Source organism: Rhinoraja longicauda, chromosome 6 (assembly GCF_053455715.1).
Source record: "Rhinoraja longicauda isolate Sanriku21f chromosome 6, sRhiLon1.1, whole genome shotgun sequence".
NCBI lineage: Eukaryota > Metazoa > Chordata > Chondrichthyes > Rajiformes > Arhynchobatidae > Rhinoraja > Rhinoraja longicauda.
In genome coordinates, this window is record NC_135958.1 from 654,949 (window position 1) to 679,207 (window position 24,259).

The window sequence follows — 24,259 nt, forward strand, 5'->3', positions numbered from 1 at the left end:
GCCCAACTCATCCATCCAATCTAAGCTCGTCCCATTTGGCTGTGTTTGGCCCAGATCCCTCTAAACCTCTTCTATCCATGCCAACGTTTTGAAGAAACAGGCGATAAGAGAGCAAAGCAACAAAGTGGGAAGGTGATAATGCAGGCGGGCATGCATGTGAGCTGGTTTTATATGGCGGGACTTTCACAAAATAAATCAGATCTGAAGTGAAGCCACCAGACATTAGTGTGACATGATGTAGGTGATGAAGCTTTGTTTAGTTTATTGTCATAAACCAATGTAACTGTGTAACTATGTAGGAAAGGGTCAGGGAGTCCTGATGGATAGATATGCGATAAAAACTATCAAGCAGTACAAATATCAAATATAAATAAGAGAAGTGGCTATACCTGTGTGTATTTTGTCTGTAAGATACGAGGCAAAGGAGATCTTGAAGTTGTATTTACTTTGGTGAGACTGCTTCTGTTTACTCTCTGTGCTAGTAGACATTATGGATCCCTCAGGTAATCTCATGATTCCTCAAGGGATCCGTAATTCTAGAAATAGAATAGAAAATCCCTACACATCTGAGGCAAAGCTCGTGATTTCAAAACTGAGCTAAGACCTTTATGTGCCAGTGAGATGCGAGCTATTGGGGCCACAATGCTGAGATTACAGTTGATCTGTGAGTACGTCTGAAGAAGGGTCTCGACCCGAAACGTCACCCATTCCTTCTCTCCTGAGATGCTGCCAGTCCCGCTGAGTTACTCCAGCATTTGGTGATGCCTTCGATTTGTACCGGCATCTGCAGTTATGTTCCTGCTGATCTGTGACTGTGCTCCTGACACCCGTCCTTGGTCGGCAAACTTACGCCCTTGAATTATGCAACTCCCATCGGTCTCGTGTTCATCATTAACATTGGACCTCGCATTGACTGCCATTCATGGTGGAATGGAATCTCGGGCGTTTATGTTCACACCTTTCCCCCATTTTTGGATTCCAAATTGTTCCGTTCCATCATTGTGTATAAAACATTTATTGTGCATAAAATCATGAGAGGAATAGATCGGATCGATGCACAGAGTCTCGTGCCCAGATTAGGGGAATTGGGAACCAGCGGACATGGGTTCAAGGTGAAGGGGGAAAGATTTAATAGGAATCTGGGGGGTAACCTTTCCCACACAGAGGGTGGTGGGTGTATGCAACGAGTCGCCAGAGGAGGCAGGGTTTATTGCAATGTTTAAGAAATAATTAGACAGGTACATGGATCGGACAGGTTTGGAAGGATATGGGTCAAACGCAGGCAGGTGGGACTAGTGTAGATGGGGCATGTTGGTCGGTGTGGGCAGGTGGGACTAGTGTAGATGGGGCATGTTGGTCGGTGTGGGCAGGTGGGACTAGTGTAGATGGGACATGTTGGTCGGTGTGGGCAGGTGGGACTAGTGTAGATGGGGCATGTTGGTCGGTGTGGGCAGGTGGGACTAGTGTAGATGGGGCATGTTGGTCGGTGTGGGCAGGTGGGACTAGTGTAGATGGGGCATGTTGGTCGGTGTGGGCAGGTGGGACTAGTGTAGATGGGGCATGTTGGTCGGTGTGGGCAGGTGGGACTAGTGTAGATGGGGCATGTTGGTCGGTGTGGGCAGGTGGGACTAGTGTAGATGGGGCATGTTGGTCGGTGTGGGCAGGTGGGACTAGTGTAGATGGGGCATGTTGGTCGGTGTGGGACTTGTGTAGATGGGGCATGTTGGTCGGTGTGGGACTAGTGTAGATGGGGCATGTTGGTCAGTGTGGGACTTGTGTAGATGGGGCATGTTGGTCGGTGTGGGACTAGTGTAGATGGGGCATGTTGGTCGGTGTGGGACTTGTGTAGATAGGGCATGTTGGTCGGTGTGGGACTAGTGTAGATGGGGCATGTTGGTTGGTGTGGGCAGGTGGGACTAGTGTAGATGGGGCATGTTGGTCGGTGTGGGACTTGTGTAGATGGGGCATGTTGGTCGGTGTGGGCAGGTGGGACTAGTGTAGATGGGGCATGTTGGTCGGTGTGGGACTTGTGTAGATGGGGCATGTTGGTCGGTGTGGGCAAGTTGGGCCGAAGGGCCTGTTTCCACACCGTATCTCTCTCTGAATCTATCAGTTCCCCATAACATGTGAAATGCCTCAATCAAGTTGCCAATTACCATTTTAAATTTGAGGGGTTGAAGCCTGATTTGTTTACTCTAATTTGGCATCTGGATATCGTTCCGATGCTGGCATCTCTGTAATACACTCCCTTCCAGGCGGCCATCTCCTTTATAGGATGTGGTAGCAAGACTTGTTCACATTCTCCGGATGTGGCTTACTTTGGTTCTTGTGTAGCTGGAGGGGACTTCAACCCTCTGCAAATTAGTACTTTGTCATAAAGGTCAGCGTTTCATCCGGACTGTGACATTTCAATGCTGCATCTAACTTGTATCTCAAGTCTCACAAGGACAGCATTATACTCAGCTATTCACTATTAGAAAATACTTTGTTCTGTACTTTTTTCTGTCCAAAATTGGTCAACCTCACATTTACTGACAGTGAAATCCATTTAGACCAGTTTTTGCCCATTATCTTAATATGTTAATATAAATTTATAATTTTATATTTCCATCGACATGATTTACAATACCACCCACCTCACCTGCATTCACCTATCACCTGGCAGACTTTATCCCAATTCCACCTCTCTTTTCCTGTCTTTTCCCCCATATTCCCATCAGGCTGAAGCAGGGTCCCAACCTGAAATGTCACCGATCCATCCTCTCCCCAGATGCTGGCTGACCTGCTGAGTTCCTCCAGCACTTTGTTATTTGCTGAAGATTCCTGCATCTGCAGTCTCTCGTGGTACTACCTGGTTTTATGCTGTCAACAACACTGCAAATGTGGCTTTCTGTTCCATCATCGAAGATGTCTCTAAATCATGTCATTAGAACATTTATTTAAGGCAACTATGAAGGCAGTATCAAAAACCTTTTTAGAGCCTGCATGTGTCGCATTAATATTCCCATGTTCTGTAAGTCTTCAAAGTACTACATTGATTTTGTTGGACATGACGTATTCATTAAAACTCCATGATCTACTGAAAAATGTCAATGTTTTCTGTCACTTTTTATTATTGACTCAAGTAATGTCCTGATAACAGATGTTAGACACCAATATAAGTATATTCTATTTCTTGAAATGATTGTCTGGCTCTTGGGAGAGAAAAGAAACATTCCCTCAAGTAGCATGAGCTTCTTCAAAAACAATATAAGAATGTCATTCAGAATAAGTCATTTAACTGTTTTGCCGGTCAAGTCAAGATCAGGGGCATGTCATTAGAACATGCTTCGGAAATTGGAAGCGATTGTACTTTCCTTGTCTCTTGGCAACTTTTAACGTGTTGTATTGGTTAGATCGCAACTCGACTAAATCAAAAGCCAGCTGTTTCCAATTCAGCAGAACCCCAACAATTCATTCTCTCACATAAATAACTTAGTTACAACCTGTGCCTGGCACCTTTTTATCATTCTGCCAGCTGTGTGCAGTTGAACAGATGTGGCCGTTTCATCTTAGCATTAACATGCTTCTATTTATAGAGACATTTATAAGGTGATGACTTCAGGCACTTACTATAGATTGATGGAAGTCTAACGTTATAATGTCATTCTGTGTTTCTTTTTCTTTTTCATTGATAACAAACATGATGAGTAAGTGGAAGAAGGTGTGGGTTTAATTAAATGCCAGGAATGTTAACTCGTGGTTTGTTTCACAGCAGAAATTACATATAAAAAAATCATTTCTGGGACCACCCATTTGGAAAAATGGTTTATAAAAGCATGTCTCGTTCAATTATTGAGTTATAGTTTTTTTTTCCGCTGGAGCTATAAACAAAGAATGCTGATTTCAGGCACGCTAGTGCAGTTATTTAGAGTTCAATGGTCAACAAACATGGGATTTTAAAGAAGTGTTGTCCATTGAACCTGTCAACAGAGGTTTGTGGAGCGAGCCATGATTAAACAGGGCTGAGTGTACAAACTTGTAACTTGTACTGGTGTTTAACATTTAACAAGATCAATCATTTTAAAGAGTTTCCTTATATTTAATCCATCGCAAAAAAAAGCATTTCCTTTTTTAAAAATTGGGTTCATGTAAAGAGAAATCGATTTAAATTAAAATGATTGCTGAGTTGCATGCAACCTGATGACCTAAATAAAGTTACCCTGTGCATCTTCAGATCCCAAATCTGCACGTATGCACCCATAATGGAAGTAACAACATTATTTTACCCAGAGTTGGCATCCAAACATATGCTTTGTTTATTCTGCTGAGTTGCTGCATTGGCAGATGGACATGGGTTGGGAACTGGGTGGAGCCAGGAATAACTAGGTTGAAGGATTAAGACATTCTGAGGTGGGACAGGGACTGGGGGAACAAGTAGAAACCATCTTCTACACCTTACTGAATGAAGCCCCTGTCCTGTCAGGGTCACGTCATCAGTTATTATTGACAGGCTTCTTTATATTGCAGCTCTCTGCACTCTCCCTTTACAGCAGGGGAATAGTTAAATAGGTGAAAAGACACTGTATGAACTTTGAAATTTCTAATTTTCTATTTTTAATTTGGAAAGTGTATGGATGTTTCTTTATGCAAGGCATAACCAGTAAACAAACAGGTTCCTTTTGTTCTGAAAGGAAGACAAGTGGGAAAAAAAGTAATGTCCTTCTAAACTCCTCTGGGCGGGCAGCGCAGTGGGGCAGCGCAGTGGGGCAGCGCAGTGGGGCAGCGCAGTGGGGCAGTGCAGTGGAGCAGCGCAGTGGGGCAGCACAGTGGGGCAGCACAGTGGGGCAACGCAGTGGAGCAGCGCAGTGGAGCAGCGCAGTGGGGCAGCGCAGTGGGGCAGCGCAGTGGAGCAGCGCAGTGGGGCAGCACAGTGGGGCAGCACAGTGGGGCAGGGCAGTGGGGCAGCGCAGTGGGGCAGGGCAGTGGGGCAGCACAGTGGGGCAGCGCAGTGGAGCGGCGCAGTGGAGCGGCGCAGTGGAGCGGCGCAGTGGAGCGGCGCAGTGGGGCAGGGCAGTGGGGCGGAGCAGTGGGGCGGCGCAGTGGAGCGGCGCAGTGGTGCAGCGCAGTGGGGCAGTGCAGTGGTGCAGCGCAGTGGAGCAGCGCAGTGGTGCAGCGCAGTGGGGTAGGGCAGTGGCGCAGCTCAGTGGGGCAGGGCAGTGGGGCAGGGCAGTGGGGCAGGGCAGTGGGGCAGGGCAGTGGGGCAGGGCAGTGGCGCAGCGCAGTGGGGCAGGGCAGTGGGGCAGGGCAGTGGGGCAGGGCAGTGGGGCAGGGCAGTGGGGCAGGGCAGTGGGGCAGCGCAGTGGTGCAGCGCAGTGGGGCAGGGCAGTGGGGCAGGGCAGTGGGGCAGCGCAGTGGAGCAGCGCAGTGGGGCAGGGCAGTGGGGCAGGGCAGTGGGGCAGGGCAGTGGGGCAGGGCAGTGGCGCAGCTCAGTGGGGCAGGGCAGTGGGGCAGGGCAGTGGCGCAGCTCAGTGGGGCAGGGCAGTGGGGCAGGGCAGTGGGGCAGGGCAGTGGGGCAGCTCAGTGGGGCAGGGCAGTGGGGCAGGGCAGTGGGGCAGCGCAGTGGGGCAGGGCAGTGGCGCAGCGCAGTGGTGCAGCAGTTCACACAGGTGCCTCGCAGTGCAGAGACCTGGGTTCCAACAGCCTCCAGTGCTGTCTGTGTGGAGTTTGCACTGTCTCCATGTAACTGTGTAGATGTCCCCTCTGTGCACATCGTAAAGAACTGCTGGCTGGTAATTTAATGGCGATGCGAGCGGGAAAATGGGATTAGCATTGGTGGTCACCTGATGGTCAGTGTGGATGCGATGGGCAGAAGGGCCAGTTTGCGCTCCCACTACATAATCCACTTTGTGTTCCAGGATTAGAAACAATTGGTGAAATGGGTGTGAACTTCAGGCATGTGGAGAAAGTTACATTCATGTAAAGTGGAGCAAGATGATGCAGTTATTTTGGTGAAAGTTGAGTTTGCAGCGCCACCTCCTGGAGGAGTCAGAGCTTTCAGGCTGAAGTCATTCCCTCCCTCCCTGTACTGTTAGCTGGAGGGTCTGGCATTTGCTCACAGTCTGCTCTTGTCTTTCTCAATTCCAGCACCGTTTAGTCGTGAAGGCTGTTCTGAAGCACTTGTTGGTGTTTGTGGAATACACAGAGAGTAACGCAGTCCTTCTGATCCAAGCTGCCAACGTCGTGGATGAGAAACGATGTAAGTGCTGTTTTAAAATGTCCAGGGAGAATTACCGTTAGACTGTGCAAATGTTAAAAACACAGCATTAAAAAGTAAGCTCACTACTAAAATACAAAATTAAACTTGACTTTCAGATAAATAAAATCCCAAATGTATTAAAAACATTTACAGTGGCTATGCTTTTTTTCAGGTGTTGAGTATATATTTTTAAAGATCAGAACGCGTATATTTGAAGTAAATGTAGTGCTTGTTTTAGTTGGGATGAATATACAGAATGTAATCTATTTGTTGTGGTAGGCTCTCCTGGTCAGTCGGTATGTTGTGACTCTCAGCTGGGCATTCCACTGCCGAGCCCCTCTGAGCAAAAATGAGGAGAATTTACTGCCTTTACGTTAACACTTTATAAAATGATGAAGATTGTGGAAGAGAGCCTGAAGGAGTCAGAGGTAGACACACAATGCTGGAGTAACTCAGCGGGTCAGGCAGCATCTCGGGAGAGAAGGAATGGGAGACGTTGTCTGAAGTAGGGTCTCGACCCGAGACATCACCCATTCCTTCTCTCCAGAGATGCTGCCTGACCTGCTGAGTTACTCCAGCATTTTGTGTCAACCTTCGATTTTAACCATCACCTGCAGTTTTTTTCCTAAAGAAGTCAGAGCATTGATTGTGGGAGATAAAGAGCAGAATGAAATCAGTGGGAGCCTGGACTGTGGGGTGAGATTTGAAGTAGACAAGGGAAAACAAAGCAAGGTGTTGTGTGTAAAACAAACCTGAGGCAGCAGCCAACTGTTCGGATTTAACAGACGAGGGTTTGGGGGAGGTCGGGGAAAGAGTCGTATTTAACAATAAGAATGAGTTTATGACGGCAGATAGACACAAAAAGCTGGAGCAACTCAGTGGGACAGGCAGCATCTGTGGAGAGGTGGAATGGGTGACGTTTTGGGTCGAGACCCTTCCAAGTTGAGACAACTGCCTCATAGATCTGAAGTGACAAGCATTTTAATTCTGATGGTGGGGCTCCATGTTGACAGGTAACTGGAGGTGAGTGAGTCCTCCTCCTTGTGTGGAGGGGGGGGCTTCACTTAGAAATGGCAGCTGTCCCACAACACTGCACCTAGTGTCTCCATCCTTCCAACACCCTGTCCTGGTGGGGCCCACTGCTCCAGACCTGTGACTACCTGCTTTTCCCTGCTCAGAAGCTACAAAGTAGAAGTAAGAGGTCACGGCTGATGCTTTACCTGATGCCATTGTCCTGCATTGTCCCTAGATCCATTACTCAGCCACCAGTGATGTTAGGGTGAGTAATCAATGGATTGCTAGACAATGGGGAATATGCTCAGTTTGTAAGAACTTGTCTAATGAGTACGGTACTTTGGGACATGTTCAGCGATAGGCATTCAATATCAACCTTTCAATGGGCAGCCTTGCACTCATTTAGTGTATTTCTCCATGTGAAGAACAATTCTTGGCAATTATACCTCGTGTGAAGAAAACATGGCCCATGTGCATCAAAGCAGGACTTTGTTAATCTAAATACTGTAGTTTGGCTTCAATTGCAGGAATTTACAAATATGTTGGCCTTTTAATAAATAATTTGGTTACAATTGATTTAATGAGACAAACCTCAAAAATCTGCGGCTATCATTCATGATGATCAAATAGAATGGACACCAAAAGTTGGAGTAACTCAGCGGGACAGGCAGCATCTCTGGAGAGAGGGAATGGATGACATTTTGGGTCATGACCCTTCTTCAGAGTATGAAGAGGGGTCTTGACCTGAAACGCCACCCATTCCTTTTCTCCAGAGATGCTGTCTGTCCCACTGAGTTACTCCAACTTTTTGTGTCTATCCTCAGTTTAAACCAGCATCTGCAGTTCCTTTCTACACAAATAGAACGGATACATTGGACAACTTATGTTAGTTTAATTGACCAGTGTGGATTGCTTTTTACTTGTGTTGGTGAGTGATAAAATCTGGGAGAGTCAGTCTACCCTACGACAGATGACAATAGACAATAGATGCAGGAGGAGGCCATTCGGCCCTTCGAGCCAGCACTACCATTCAATGTGATCATGGCTGATTGGGGAGGAGTTGAACAGTTTGATAGCCCCAGAGAAACAGGATCTCCTGTGGTGTTCTGTACTGCATCTGGGTGAACCAGTCTGTGTTCAGTTCAACAACAACCAGCATTTGAGTAAATGTTAGCGTTTATCACTGAAACTGTTTGTTAAATTTTGCAATTGACATTTAAAACATTCATTGCAATTGGTTGTTGATTTACTTCCTTTGGGAAGTTTGTAAATGACTTGGCAACAATTTAGGTAAGTTTAGTAGATTAATACCAGAATGAATATGAGGAACTATTTTGGGCCTGATATGTGGAGGAAGGATGTGCTGTTGGTGGAGAGGATCCAGAAGAGATAAATGAGAATGATCTCAGGGATGATTGTGTCAATGTACAAGGAGTGTTTGAAGACCCTGCACCAGTACTGGCTGGAGTTTAGAAAGATGAGGGAGGATCTCATTGAAACCTACCGGATAATGAAAGGCCTTGACAGAGTGGACTTGGAGAGGATGTTTCCAGTAAAGGGGGAGTCTAGGACCAGAGGGCACAGCCTCAGAATAAAAGGACATACCTTTAGAATAAGGACGAGGAGGAATTTATTTAGCCAGAGGATGCAAAATCTGTGGAATTCATTGCCACAAGACATTGGGTATTTTTAAAGCAGAGGTTGATAAGTTTTTGAATGGTAAGGGCATCAAAGGTTACAGGGAGAAAGCAGGAGAATGAGGTTGAGAGGATAAATACAGCAGCTGTGATCAAATGTCAGGGTCGTGCAGCAGTAGAGTTGCTGCCTTACAACACCAGAGACCTGAGTTTGATCCTGAATATGGGTGCTGTCTGTACGGAGTTGTACCTTCTCCCTGTGACTGCGTGGGTTTTCCCAGAGTCCTCCAGTTTCTTCCCACATTCCAAAAACACGCAGGTTTGCAGGTTAATTGTATTTGGTAAAATTGTAAATTGTCCCAGGTACGTGAGGTAGTGCTAGTGTACATGGATCACTGGTTGGCATGGACTCGATGGGCCGAGGGGCCTGTTTCTGCACTGTATGTCCAACCAAAACGAAACTAAAGGTCAGGTATAAGTGTCCTGCTGTGTGGTCGCCCCATTAACATCATTAATGGCAGCTTTTATCCCCTCAGTTGATGCCAGCCATTCCTGGCAAATTGCCATCAGCAGGGGATCAATCTATCTTCTGCTGTCCAGCAAGTGAAGACTTATGGCTTTCCCCATGTTCCGGGCAAATGTTCAGCCCACACCACACTAGAGTATGGGGTAAAAGCAGGAGCAGCAAATAGACTGCATTCTGTCCGGGCATTTTCTAACGTGTTATTTGTACGGTATATGAAAATGATGGAGAGCAGAAGTCCAGCTAGTCCATTGAGCTTGCACACCTTGCTTCCATTACATGTGGAGCATCACAACCAGGCCTACCCTATCTTCCAACAATCTCCCTCCTGTCTGAGGCAAAAATTCAACAATTCAATGCCTTTGTGTTTGGCAATGACAAAGAGGACACTCGAGACAAACCGAGGGTCAATAGACAATAGGTGCAGGAGGAGGCTATTCGGCCCTTTGAGCCAGCACCGCCATTCAATGTGATCATGGCTGATCATTCTCAATCAGTACCCCGTTCCTGCCTTCTCCCCATACCCCCTGACTCCGCTATCCTTAAGAGCTCTATCTAGCTCTCTCTTGAATGCATTCAGAGAATTGGCCTCCACTGCCTTCTGAGGCAGAGAATTCCACAGATTCACAACTCTCTGACTGAAAAAGTTTTTCCTCATCTCCGTTCTAAATAGCCCCCCCCCTTATTCTTAAACTGTGGAGCACAGAAGGATTTATTTTAACGCTAGATGCTCTCATATTTTGGCTTTGAACATTTAAAAAAATAACTTTCTCCAAATAGATTTCTTTCACGATACTGAAACATTTCTCTGCTTCAAAATCAAATAAAAGTGTGACCCAATCTGAAAGCAAACAAACGCACACAATTAAAATGAAACTTACCGGTTTGTATTTTTGATTTTACTCCATTTGATAATTGAGAACAGTGAATGTTGTGAGCTGGAGAAACAAGGGACTGCAGAAGCTGGAACCTTGCTGAGAACATGAGGTACTGGCACAAGTCCGCTGGTCAGGGGACATCTCTGGAGGCCTAAAAAATTCACAGAACATCAGAATCAAAGTTATTCCTTAGGATAACGAATATTTAATTGTAAAAGAAATGCATTTAGAAATCCTAAATGTTATTTTTAATGGCTGATGCACCCAAGCAATTTATTTTTGTTTTTGTCATTCAGCTTTTTTCTCCTTGCATGAACAAGTCTTCTATTGTTCCCTTGAATTCTGCAAAACAAAAGCATCGGAGATGCACGAATTGTTTCATGTTGTGAGTGAACGAGAGTGGCAGGAACCTACACTCCCAGCCAGTGGAGAGATAGCATTCGAACTCCCCTTTCTCTTCTGGATTTTTATTTACTGTCAGCGTGAAGAATTGGTGAAGAAACGAATAAACCCTCAGTCCCTCCAATGTGATGCTAAAGCCCTGATGTGTTCGTGAAGCCTCTGGGCAGATGGTTGTTCCTGCCACACCACCCCACCCCACACCACCCCACCCCACCCCACCCCACCCCACCCCACCCCACACCACCCCACACCACCCCACCCCACCCCACCCCACCCCACACCCCACCCCACCCCACCCCACCCCACCCCCCACCCCACCCCACACCCCACACCACCCCACCCCACCCCACCCCACCCCACACCACCCCACACCACCCCACCCCACCCCACACCACCCCACACCACCCCACCCCACACCACCCCACCCCACCCCACCCCACCCCCCACACCACCCCACACCCCACCCCACCCCACCCCACACCACCCCACCCCACACCACCACACCCCACCCCACACCCCACACCACCCCACCCCACCCCCCACCCCACCCCACACCCCACCCCACCCCACCCCACACCCCACCCCACCCCACCCCACCCCACACCACCCCACCCCACCCCACCCCACCCCACACCAACCCACCCCACCCCACACCACCCCACACCACCCCACCCCCCACCCCACACCACCCCACCCCACCCCACCCCACACCCCACACCACCCCACCCCACCCCACCCCACCCCACCCCCCACCCCACCCCACACCCCACCCCACACACCCACATCCCCACCCCACCCCGCACCCCCCCACCCCACCCCCGCACCCCACCCCACCACACCGCCACCCAACCCACACACCCCACACCCACCCCACACCACCCCACCCACCCCCACCCCCCACCCCACCCCACCCCCCCCACCCCCCACCCCACACCACCCACCACCCCCACACCCCACCCCACCCCACACCACCCCACCCCACCCCACACCCCCCACACCACCCCACCCCACCCCCCACCCCACCCCACCCCACACCCCACCCCACCCCACCCCACACCACCCCACCCCACCCCACCCCACCCCACACCAACCCACCCCACCCCACACCACCCCACCCCACCCCACCCCACCCCACACCACCCCACCCCACCCCACACCACCCCACCCCACCCCACCCCACCCCACCCCACCCCACCCCCCACCCCACCCCACCCCACACCCCACACCCCACCCCACCCCGCACCCCACCCCACACCCCACCCCACCCCACCCCCCACCCCACCCCACCCCACACCCCACCCCACACCACCCCACCCCCCCCACCCCCCACCCCACCCCACACCACCCCATCCCACCCCACCCCCCACCCCACCCCCCACCCCACCCCACACCACACCACACCATACCACCCCACACCCCACCCCACACCCCACCCCACCCCACCCACAGTGGTGCAGGCTCGAAGAGCCGAATGGCCTACTCCTGCACTTATTGTCTATTGTCTACCCACAGTGCCCCACCCACCCCACCCCACAAACCCCACCCACCCCACCCACAGTGCCCCCCCCACCCTGTACAGTCAAGGTGACATTGCTGAATATCGAATGGAGTTCAATCTTCCCTTCTGACTCTTGAGTCTGTGGAGATAGTACTGTGCATTGCGAAGCTGCCAATTCTCCAGGGATGCTGCCTGATCCGCTGAGTTACTCCAACAATATGTATCTTTCCTTGCCAGTTCACAGTTTAGTTTAGAGATACAGCATGGAGACAGGCCCTTCGGCCCAGCGAGTCCGTGCAGACGAGCGATCACACGCTCACTAGTTCTATCTCTGGAAGGTCAGAGGAAAGTGGAACACCCGGAGAAAGCCCACGGCATCCCAGGAACAAAGTACAAACTCTGTGCAGACAGCACCCGTAGATGAGATGGAACCCGGGTCTCTGGCCAGTGAGGGGATAATTCCACCACTGCATCAATGTGCTGCCCAGAGTCCTCTTGTGCTTCGATCCTGTAAGGCCCAGTGCAACACATCAGAGTGGAATGGAAACACATGCAGGGTCACAGGGCCACGGCCCTTGCATTGCCCAGTTGGTCACCAATGTAACGCCCTTTCCCATTGCCATACTGACCTGTCTGTCCTGGGCCTCCTCCGTTGCCAGGATGAGGCTACACATAATCTGGAGGGATGACGCCTCACCTTGGGTAGCTCACAACCTAATGGTGAATGGTGAATCCTATAATTTTATGTAAGGCATTTTAGAGGGCAGTGGAGGCCAAATCACTGGATGGATTTAAGAGAGAGTTAGATAGAGCTCTGGGGGCTAGTGGAATCAAGGGATATGGGGAGAAGGCAGGCACGGGTTACTGATTGTGGACGATCAGCCATGATCACAATGAATGGCAGTGCTGGCTTGAAGGGCTGAATGGCCTCCTCCTGCACCTATTTTCTATGTTTCTATGTAACTAACTCACAACCACCCCCCCTCTCCTACCCTGCCCCCACCCCCTTTTCTCCCCCCTCTCTTCCCTGTGCCTAGCCTGGATGCACACCCATTTCTCCCTCTCCCCTCTCCCCTTTCCCCTTTACCCTTTCCCCTTTCCCCCACCCATGTCTCTTTCCATTTATATTCCTTCCTCCAGCTTCACATTTTGTGCATCTTCTAGCCTTCTCTCCTTATCTCACACTTCTTGTCTCTTCGTCTGTAGACTTTGTCCAACCATCTGCCAAAACCCGCCATCACCTGTATGCACCTATCCTTTGCCAGGCTTTGAGCCACCCCCACCTCTCTTCCAGCTTTCTTCACCCCCCCCCCCCACCCCCCTTACAGTCAGGGTGATCATTCTCAATCAGTACCCTGTTCCTGCCTTCTCAGCCATTGAAAGAGCTGCCCCAGACAAGACTGGCTGAATCATTCTGTGTTATTCTGCATTGAGTTGTCTCGGACTGAGATGGTTTTGTATTTAATTTTAACTACATCATACATTCCTCGCTCTGCAGTTATGATTTTATAATAATATGTGATTCAATAATATTTTTAATTAAATGGTCCTTTTATTCTTATATTTAACTTTTTTTCAATTCTTTCTTCAGGCACAAAGAACTGGACGAGTTTAGTTGAGATTCTAGAGGAGAAGAATGGGGCTGATTCTGAGCTGCTGGTTTTCACTATGACACTGATTAACAAGGTAAAAGTTGTCCATGCATTCTGCATTTAACTGTGCATTGGTTGAATTGTGAATGTAGCCCAGACCATCACACAAACTAGCCTCCCTTCCATTGACTCTATCTACACCTCACGCCACTTTGGCGAGGCAGCCAACATAACCAAGGACGAGTCGCACCCTGGCCACTCCCTCTTCTCCCTCCTTGGATCGGGCACAGGTCTAGGTGTGAAAACACACACCTGCAGATCAGGGACAGTTTCATTCCATCTGTTGGTTATCCGACCAACAACTAGAATGCAGTCCTCAACTACCTGCCTCATTGGAGACCCTCGGAGTATCATTGATTGGATTTTACTTGCTTTATCTTGCACAAAGTGTTATTCACATTGTTCCCTTTATAATGTATCTGCACAGTGTGAATGGCTCGATTGTAATCATCTTTTGACTTTCTGCTGATTGGTTAGCATGCATCAAAGCTCTTCATTCTACCTCGGTACGCGTGACAATAAACTAACCTCAGTGGATGTTTACACCCTCTGCTGGGGAAGGATGGAGATTCAGAGTTCTGTCTCCCAGTGCTGAGTTACTCCATTCATAATTATGTATAGGGAAATAACTGCAGATGCTGGTACAAATCAAAGGTATCACAAAGTGCTGGAGTAACTCAGCAGGTCAGGCAGCATCTAGGAGAGAGGGAATGGGTGACGTTTCGGATCGAGACCCTTCTTCAGACTGACGAAGGGTCTCGACCCACATCATCATTGTGAGGCCCATGTGGGCGGATGTTCTGAGGTGGAGCGTGTTCTTTACGTGCTGATTCCTGTGATCTTGCGTGGGAATCCTCTCCGTCACCACCTGGTCATTTGCAGCCGATGCTGAATGAAAGGCCGAGCTTCGATTGATGTCATGATTTTCACAGCCCAGGACATTCCAAAATGCTTTACAGCCAATAATGTTCAGTTTGACGGGCAGCCACAATAATTAAAATTGGTGAAGCAATTTTGAAAATTATTTGGTGGGATAATGTAAATGGAGCTGCATGTCTAGTAGACTCAATAATAACAAAATAATTGTTTTCCTTGTCAATGTTATTCCATTCCCTGAGGGAAGAGACTCGTTGGGGAATGTTTTTACTAATGCCAGCCAAGGCTTATTACAATGCACAGTGCCAGAGTAGCTTTATATAGATGTGCACGACTTCCTAAGTTACTCAACACTACTCAACTGCACCAAGCACGAGAGACAACTCAGATAGTTGCCACCTTCTCACATAAGCATGGTGTGGCACCGTGGTACCACGGCAGAGTTGCTGCCCCACAGTGCCATGGTCCACTTCCATCCCAACTACGGGTGGTGTCTGTACAGAGTTTGTATGTTCTCCCCGTGACCTGCCTGGGTTTTCTCCAGGATCTCCGGCTTCCTTCCACACTCCTAAGACGGACAGGTTTGTAGGTTGTGGCTTGGTTTAATTGTAAAATTGTCCCTATAGGATAGTGTGAGATAATATTAGTGTGAGGGGGTCGCTGGTTGGCACGGACTCGGTGGGCCGAAGGGCCTGTTTCTGCACTGTATCTCTAAAGTAAACTAAAACTAATATGTATGCCCTGTAAATATATTTCTCCTCTCTGATGCGGAGACAGAGAACAATCACTGAAAGCATCCTGTCAGAGTTCATCTGAATCAGGCTTGTACACACTGCAATGAGAGGGGATCTTATCGAAACGTATAGGATTATTAAGGGGTTGGACACGTTAGAGACAGGAAACATGTTCCCAATGTTGGGGGAGTCCAGAACAAGAGGCCACAGTTTAAGAATAAGGGGTAGGCCATTTAGAATGGAGATGAGGAAAAACTTTTTCAGTCAGAGAGTTGTGAATCTGTGGAATTCTCTGCCTCAGAAGGCAATGGAGGCCAATTCTCTGAATGCATTCAAGAGAGAGCTAGATAGAGCTCTTAAGGATAGCGGAGTCAGGGGGTATGGGGAGAAGGCAGGAACGGGGTACTGATTGAGAATGATCAGCCATGATCACATTGAATGGCGGTGCTGGCTCGAAGGGCCAAATGGCCTCCTCCTGCACCTATTGTCTATTGTCTAATCAGTGCAGATTAGAATAAGACCCCAGCAATTCCAAGATTTATGTTGCTGAGACAATGATTGGCTCGTCTCAGGACTATGGAGAAAACAAATTACTAGGTGAGAAAGATTACAATTTGACACAAAACTAGAATGTTTCCCCTTCATTCAGGAGAAGGTTCAGAGAATGCCAGTGTGTAGGTTGATAGTCTGTCACACAAGTATATTTATTTACAAGACATTCAAATAGATTAATACCCAGTTCATGAGTTAATGATTGAAAATAATAATTTTTTTAAGGCTTTTGTCCTCCAATTACTTTTATAATGCATTTTCTCGAAATTATAATATTGATTGGAACTGGGCACAAAATATTCATGTAAGAAATATGAGTCATAATTGGCTGTAGTGCAAGGCTGAATATTCCCGGCTTTTTAATTTATTTATGTTTTATGAGGTTAGTGCTTCCATGAGGTTTTCTGCAGAATGAAGGTGCTGCATATCCACGACTGCATCGGTACAGTGGAACAATAGACAATAGACAATAGGTGCAGGAGGAGGCCATTCGGCCCTTCGAGCCAGCACCGCTATTCATTGTGATCATGGCTGATCATCCACAATCAGTAACCTGTGCCCAACTTCTCCCCATATCCCTTGATTCCACTAGCCCCCAGAGCTCTATCTAGCTCTCTCTTAAATTCATCCAGTGATTTGGCCTCCACTGCCCTCTGTGGCAGAGAATTCCACAAATTCACAACTCTGGGTGAAAAAGTTTCTTTCTCACCTCAGTTTTAAATGGCCTCCCCTTTATTCTAAGACTGTGGCCCCTGGTTCTGGAATCGCCCAACATTGGGAACTTGATTCTTTCATTATGTTATATTTATTTTAAATGGTTTATTTAATTGCCTTTTAAAAATTATATATTGGGCACTGTGTAATGCTACATTCTAACTAACAATAAACTATGTTTTTCAAATTCCTTTAGCGCGTGTTTGAGATTGCCTCAGCTTCTGAGATCTTGGGAAAGTTCTCTCCAATGTCTCAATCCTCTCTTCCTGTTCATAAATACATCACATCTTTTGCTTTTATTTGCACAACGCCTCAGACACAGTTTTGTACTTTAATTAAGTATTTTCTTTTTTTCTCTTCAACATTATCAGCCTGCATTTGTATTCTCTGCCGTAAGATCCTAAACAAATTATTTCATTTTGTTTATGCCCTTAACTACTAGTGATACTTTCTTAATGACTTGTCTATCTAGTACATCGTGTTCTCTGTACTCTATTCAAAATCTTCCCACTAAGGATGAATTTCCTTTCATTGTTTTGTTTCCAGATTCTGTGTTTCCCTACAGCGGTTAGCTCTTGTGCCCATTGACAATGGCGGCTCACCTTGCATTCTTTCATTGTTCCTGTTAAAATTTGCTCACAGAAGCACAGAGTTGAAAAGCACTCTCTTGCATGAGAAGAGGAGGAATCCCAGATTTAAATTCTGCAAAGTCTACCTTGCACTCTTTCTTTGAAAACCTTGCAGTGTTTTCTGCAGTCTGGGCTTGCAATCTCCCCCACAACTCCTGACCTTAAACTTGTGACACTTGACCTCCCCCCCCCCCCCCCCCCCCCCACCGTTCATTACAAGAATGCAAGTTATTTTAAATCCCATCTTTCATCTTTGTTCTTTTGATGCAATTTCTTCTGTAAAGTTGCTTGTCTTACAGGGTAGATGGTCCTGTAATTGATTCCAGCTCCTGATTTAATTGTTAGATTAAATTAGATTAGATTTTTGAGTCATTTACTGCTGGACATTCCTTGGAATGCTTTTCTCCGGATTTGCAGTTGGGTCAAATATTGCTGCTGGGTTTGTTTTGGATTTAAAAGTTAAAACTTATCATAACAGTATCCCTGTGTACAACTGATTTCCAGTAATATGAAATAACAAGCAACTGCTGGAGCTGATTTGTAGCGTAGATAGACACCAAATGTTGGAGTAACTCAGCAGATCAGTCAGCATCTCTGGAGAAAATTGATAGGTGACGTTCCAGGTCAGGACCATTATAAGCTCATAAGCTGAATTAGGCCATTCGGCCCATCAAGTCTACTCCGCCATTCAATCCTGACTGATCTATCTTTCCCTCTTCCAACCCCATTCTCCTGCCTTCTCCCCATAACCCCTGACACCCGTACTAATCAAGAATCTGTCTATCTCTGCCTTAAAAATATCCATTGATTTGGCCTCCACAGCCTTCTGTGGCAATGAATCCCACAGATTCACCACCCTCTTGTTCAGACTGATTGTAGTGAGGTGGGGTGGGGTGGGGGGGGGGGGGGGGGGGGGGGGGGGGGGGGGGGGTAGCAGGTAATAAAACTGGAGAGCAAGAAGAGCTAGGATAAATCACAGCCAGCAATAGATGACGTCAGGTGATGAGGTTCCCTGATAGGCAGATGGTTGGACAAAGGTCAGATACAGAAGTAGATGTGAGCACAAGTGGGATAATACATAGTTGTGAACTGTGGGGGGTATTTCAGTGATAAATGGTTCATTTTATTTACACAAGGGACTTTTACAGTCATGCCAGTTGGCCATGGAATATAATTCAACGTGTTAATTGTGCAGTTACAACTTTGTTACATATTTAGAAATAAGTGAGTACTCGACAAATGCAGTGTTTTAATTTTGATGAACCAGTGTTCACGGTGGGACATTGATGGCTGATACCACAGCAGATTCTGCAGCAGGGATTAGCGGTGTCCAGCAACCTAAGTAGTTGACTTTGAATTCCAATCTTTAAATTTAGACAAAACAGTCCAAAACAAGCTTTGTCCAAAATCTATTAACATGATGGAATACAATCGTATAAAGTTTATGGTATAGTATAAATCCAAGAAAACCATCACATTACATTTCTCAGTTTTCAATTTCCCCAACTTGGTACTTCAGCTGAATCAGAACGAGTGTTTTGTCAGGTCTCGTATAACTTGGTACAGGACCTCAGAAACTAATAGACATCAGTGTTTTGGACTGTTTTGTCTAAATTTAAAGATTGGAATTCAAAGTCATTACATTAACCCATCCATGTAAAGCTGGGACACAAGTCTGTTTAGTTTAATTTAGTTTTGTTTAGACATGCAGGGTGGAAATGGGTCCTTCGGCCCATCAAGTCCTGACTTTATATATTCACAACTCTTTACTCACAACTCCATAGATTCAGTAATCTCAGATTATTCCATCAATCTAAAGTGGCCGCCCCCTTATCATAGAAACATAGAAACATAGAAAATAGGTGCAGGAGGAGGCCATTCGGCCCTTCGAGCCAGCACTACCATTCATTGTGATCATGGCTGATCGTTCCCAATCAGTACCCCGTTCCTGCCTTCTCCCCATATCCCTTGATTCCACTCGCCCCTAGAGCTACAATAAGGCCTGAGACTTGTGGACTCCCTGGCAGGGGCATGCACGATATCTACCCCACAGGCACTCCTTGGAATCAGCACTTTTCCCATGAAATCACCTCTTCCGTTCAAATACCATGGAGGGCACTAGTCCATTCTGGTCAATAAATCTGAGAACATATTAGAAGATTGGTTGGTATAATAAGTCTTAGAAAATCTGCCTCTTTTTTAAAAAAAAAACTTTTAAATGCTAATAAATGCCCCAACTAAAATCTCATATCTTCTTATCATGCTATTTCTATGTAAGACATCAGTCACAGTTTTTTGTAATCTGTGAATTTTGGATACATTTCTTTGGTCTATTTGCTAATTAATCTCAAATTAAAATGTCCTTCACATGTTCCTTTTCTGTTTCTAATGCCATAATCCCATTTTCGATACATAGAAACCCAGAAATATAGAAACATGGAAAAATAGGTGCAGGAGGAGACCATTCGGCCCTTCGATCCAGCACCGCCATTCAATATGATCATGGCTGACCATCTAAAATCAGTATCCCGTTCCTGCTTTTTCCCCATATCCCTTGATTCCTTTAGTCCTAAGAGCTAGATCCAACTCTCTCTTGAGATGTTGTCAGCATTGTGGTAACGAGTTATTTCTGTGCACGTGTATTTGGTATCTCATTGTACCTCTGATCACTGTTGGTTTCATCTGCATCACCTCATCCCCACCTGTGGCACCTGCAGCAGCTCCAATGGGCTCATTATTAGAACATAAGTTTCCTGGTGGAGAAGACCCAGTCCCAGGGTCTGTATTCATCTAATATTCACATTACAGGTGTAAACATTGACAAAACAAGGCATTTCAAGTAAAATGGAAAAAAAAAAGAGCTTGCACTTGGGGAATGTTACTTCTAACATGACTTTGGGTTTCATGTATCCATGTAATTTTTAAGGGCTGGTTTAGAAGCTCTAAGTTGGTCTGATAGGAGTCAGAGGTTATGGGGAGAAGGCAAGAGAATGGGGTTTGGAGGGAGAGATAGATCAGCCATAATTGAATGGTGGAGTAGACTTGGTGGCCCAAATGGGCTGATTCTACTTCTATTCCTTATGACCTTACGCAAGATTTTCCCTTACTGGCACGGTTCACTTCTCTTCCTTGAAGAACTACTGTTGCTTGGGAGTTGAGGGTATCAGTGTGTGGGTCCTGTAGACTTGGGAGTTGAGGGTATCAGTGTATGGGTCCAGTAGACTTGGGAGTTGAGGGTATCAGTGTATGGGTCCGGTAGATGGGAGTTGAGGGTATCAGTGTGTGGGTCCTGTAGACTTGGGAGTTGAGGGTATCAGTGTATGGGTCGAGTAGATGGGAGTTGAGGGTATCAGTGTGTGGGTCCTGTAGATGGGAGTTGAGGGTATCAGTGTATGGGTCCTGTAGATGGGAGTTGAGGGTATCAGTGTGTGGGTCCGGTAGACTTGGGCCTTACAGTTTCAGACTTAATGTTAACAGACTCAAATGTATTAAGTTCCTCCAAGAAATACAAAGAAAATACATAATGTTGGCCCTGGGTGATCAGTGAAGCTCAGCATTGTACGTGCGCTTCCAAACTCCTCTGGGATTCTGCTTCTGTCCACTCTTGCTGTCTTCTCAAATGTGCCTGAAAATGTCCTGATTCTACTTGGTTTAAGTCATCTTTTGTTACGGTTTTGCAATCTTTTATGGAATGCATGTGTCAGCTCACAGTTATTTGATCCTGTATTCCCCAATCTCTGGCCAGTTGTTCCTGGTCTCCCAAAGCTACACTCATGGAGTGATAGAGCACGGAAACAGGCCCTTCGGCCCAACTCATCCATGCCGACCGAGATGCCCCATCTAAGCTAGTCTCATTTGCCGGAACTTGGTCCATTCACCATATGGTCCAAGTGTCTTTTAAATGTCATATTGTAACTGTCTCAACCATGTTCTCTGGCAGTATGTTCCCTACACCCACCACCCTCTGAGTGAAAATGTTGTCCCTTAGGTTCCTGTTAAATCTTTCCCCTCGCACCTTAAACCGATGTCCTTTGGTTCTTGATTCTCCAACCCTGGGTAAAAGATTCTGTGCATTCACCATATGTATTTCCCTGATGATTTTATACACCTTTATATGATCACCTCTCACTCAGCCTGTGTTCCCAGGAATTGTCCTCACATCCCATTTGTATCCTGTTTTGCCTGCAGACCTCTAATCTCATCAAGACTTGCTATATTCCTGTCTCTCTACCACTTCATTGACTGTAGAGTTTGGTCTAACTTATACCCAAAGTTTCTACGTAACAAATGGACAGTTGATGAGATTAACGGCCTCTGCAATAATAAGGTCACCTCAGCATATGGACATTTACATATAGTCTGAGTTCTCCAACATTTCAGCAGGTAATACAAAGATCCTTATCACAGTTAACAGAAGAAAGAACAGCCATAGGATTTATGCATTAACAACACAATTGTTTAATCCTTAAAAAAAAGACAGGATCAACTCAGAGGGTCAGGCAGCATCTCTGGCGAACATGGATAGGTGATGTTTTATGTCAGGAATTAACTTACTTGGCCAGGGTTCCTATTATGCCTTACAATTATAATTTTACGATTTAAAAAAAAAAAAAGATGAATTTATTTGATACCTCAGTGGAGAGGTGGGGGAAGGGCAGGAGAAGGCACTCAGTCTGAAGAAGCATCTCGACACGAAACATCACCTATCCATGTTCTCCACAGATGCTGCCTGACCCGCTGAGTTACTCCAGCACTCTGTGAAACGTCACCTATCCTGTTCTCCACAGATGCTGCCTGACCCGCTGAGTTACTCCAGCACTCTGTGAAACGTCACCTATCCATGTTCTCCACAGATGCTGCCTGACCCGCTGAGTTACTCCAGCACTCTGTGAAACGTCACCTATCCATGTTCTCCACAGATGCTGCCTGACCCGCTGAGTTACTCCAGCACTCTGTGAAACGTCACCTATCCATGTTCTCCACAGATGCTGCCTGACCCGCTGAGTTACTCCAGCACTCTGTGAAACGTCACCTATCCATGTTCTCCACAGATGCTGCCTGACCCGCTGAGTTTCTCCAGCTTTTTGTGTCACTCAGTCATGATGTTCTGTTCATCGTGTCTAGGGTAGAATAGATCATGGTCTAACCGATTCTTTACATTGTTGTCAATTTTATGTTTGTATAAAGTGTTTTCCCTTGTCAATACAGCAAATTCAGGTTTGCACACTGAAAAGTGTTCCAACAGTTTTTGCTTCTTTATATAATTGTATTATATAAACGGTAGTTATCTTGAGGTGATAAATTAAAGTGAACTAACCTAGAAATGGACAATGATGTTGTGGGTTCCTTGTGAAAAATTAATCCCAAAACACCTGATCAAGAAAATCAAATATAAAGACTGTGAATCATAAGTAGAGCAATACAATTCCTTTTGATTTATTCACAAAATGCTGGAGTAACTCAGCAGGTCGGGCAGCATCTCGGGAGAGAAGGAATGACCTTCTTCTGAAGAAAGGTCTCGACCCGAAATGTCACCCATTCCTTCTCTCCCGAGATGCTGCCTGACCTGCTGAGTTACTCCAGCATTTTGTGAATAAATCGATTTGTACCAGCATCTGCAGTTATTTTCTTATACAATTCCTTTTGAGTATTGAATTAATGTCACGTTTTGGTAATTGGCAATGATATTTCAAACAGATCAGCTGCTTGCGATTCTGAGTGCACTGGGAGTGGGTGGGAGATTCTGTGTGGAGTGGGTGGGTGATTCTGTGTGCACTGGGATGGTGGGTGATTCTGTGTGGAGTGGGTGGGAGATTCTGTGTGGAGTGGGTGGGTGATTCTGTGTGGAGTGGGTGGGAGATTCTGTGTGGAGTGGGTGGGTGATTCTGTGTGCACTGGGAGTGGGTGGGTGATTCTGAGTGCACTGGGATGGTGGGTGATTCTGAGTGCACTGGGAGTGGGTGGGTGATTCTGTGTGCACTGGGAGTGGGTGGGTGATTCTGTGTGCACTGGGATGGTGGGTGGGTGATTCTGTGTGCACTGGGAGTGGGTGGGTGATTCTGAGTGCACTGGGAGTGGGTGGGTGATTCTGAGTGCACTGGGATGGTGGGTGATTCGGAGTGCACTGGGAGTGGGTGGGTAATTCTGTGTGCACTGGGAGTGGGTGGGTAATTCTGTATGCACTGGGAGTGGGTGGGTGATTCTGAGTGCACTGGGAGTGGGTGGGTGATTCGGAGTGCACTGGGAGTGGGTGGGTGATTCGGAGTGCACTGGGAGTGGGTGGGTAATTCTGTATGCACTGGGAGTGGGTGGGTGATTCGGAGTGCACTGGGAGTGGGTGGCCAAGCTGTCGACTTCCCCAGAAGGAGCTGAGCTGCCACTTTGTTGAAATATTTCAACCCACAGAAATATTTCTGTTTTTATTCTTTGTTAAGTACTGTGTAATGTCTGCGATCACATTTAAACAGAGCGAGAATGTTGGAAAATAAATAATAATTCATGAAGACAGTGACTGTTTACCAATGTAGAACATAAATAGTGGAGCAGTGCAGATACTGGGCCCTCAGCTCACAGCGTCTGCACCGAGCACCGAGCGTGACGCTAAGTTAAACTAATGTTCTCTGCCTGCACCTGATCCATGTCCTTCCATTCCCTGCATATCCACCTGCATCTATCAGCCTCTAAAGCCATGATCATATCTGTTCCAGCACTGCCCCTGGCAATGTAGTGCCCCTGGCAGTGTAGCGCCCCTGGCAGTGTAGCGCCCCTGGCAGTGTAGCGCCCCTGGCAGTGTAGCGCCCCTGGCAGTGTAGCGCCCCTGGCAGTGTAGAGCCCCTGGCAGTGTAGTGCCCCTGGCAGTGTAGTGCCCCTGGCAGTGTAGTGCCCCTGGCAGTGTAGTGCCCCTGGCAGTGT

At 47.1% G+C, this 24,259-nt stretch overlaps 1 protein-coding gene across 4 annotated transcripts in view; it reads left to right on the plus strand.

Moving 5' to 3' along the window:
- The window catches only part of fhod1 (formin homology 2 domain containing 1), a 235,561-nt gene that overhangs the window by 112,721 nt on the left and 98,581 nt on the right, over positions 1-24,259 (plus strand). For all 4 annotated transcript variants that reach the window (XM_078400311.1, XM_078400312.1, XM_078400310.1 and 1 more), the window contains exons 7-8: positions 6,127-6,238; positions 13,782-13,876. In XM_078400311.1, coding sequence (XP_078256437.1) covers positions 6,127-6,238; positions 13,782-13,876 — 207 coding nt within the window. The remainder of the gene's footprint in view (positions 1-6,126; positions 6,239-13,781; positions 13,877-24,259) is intronic.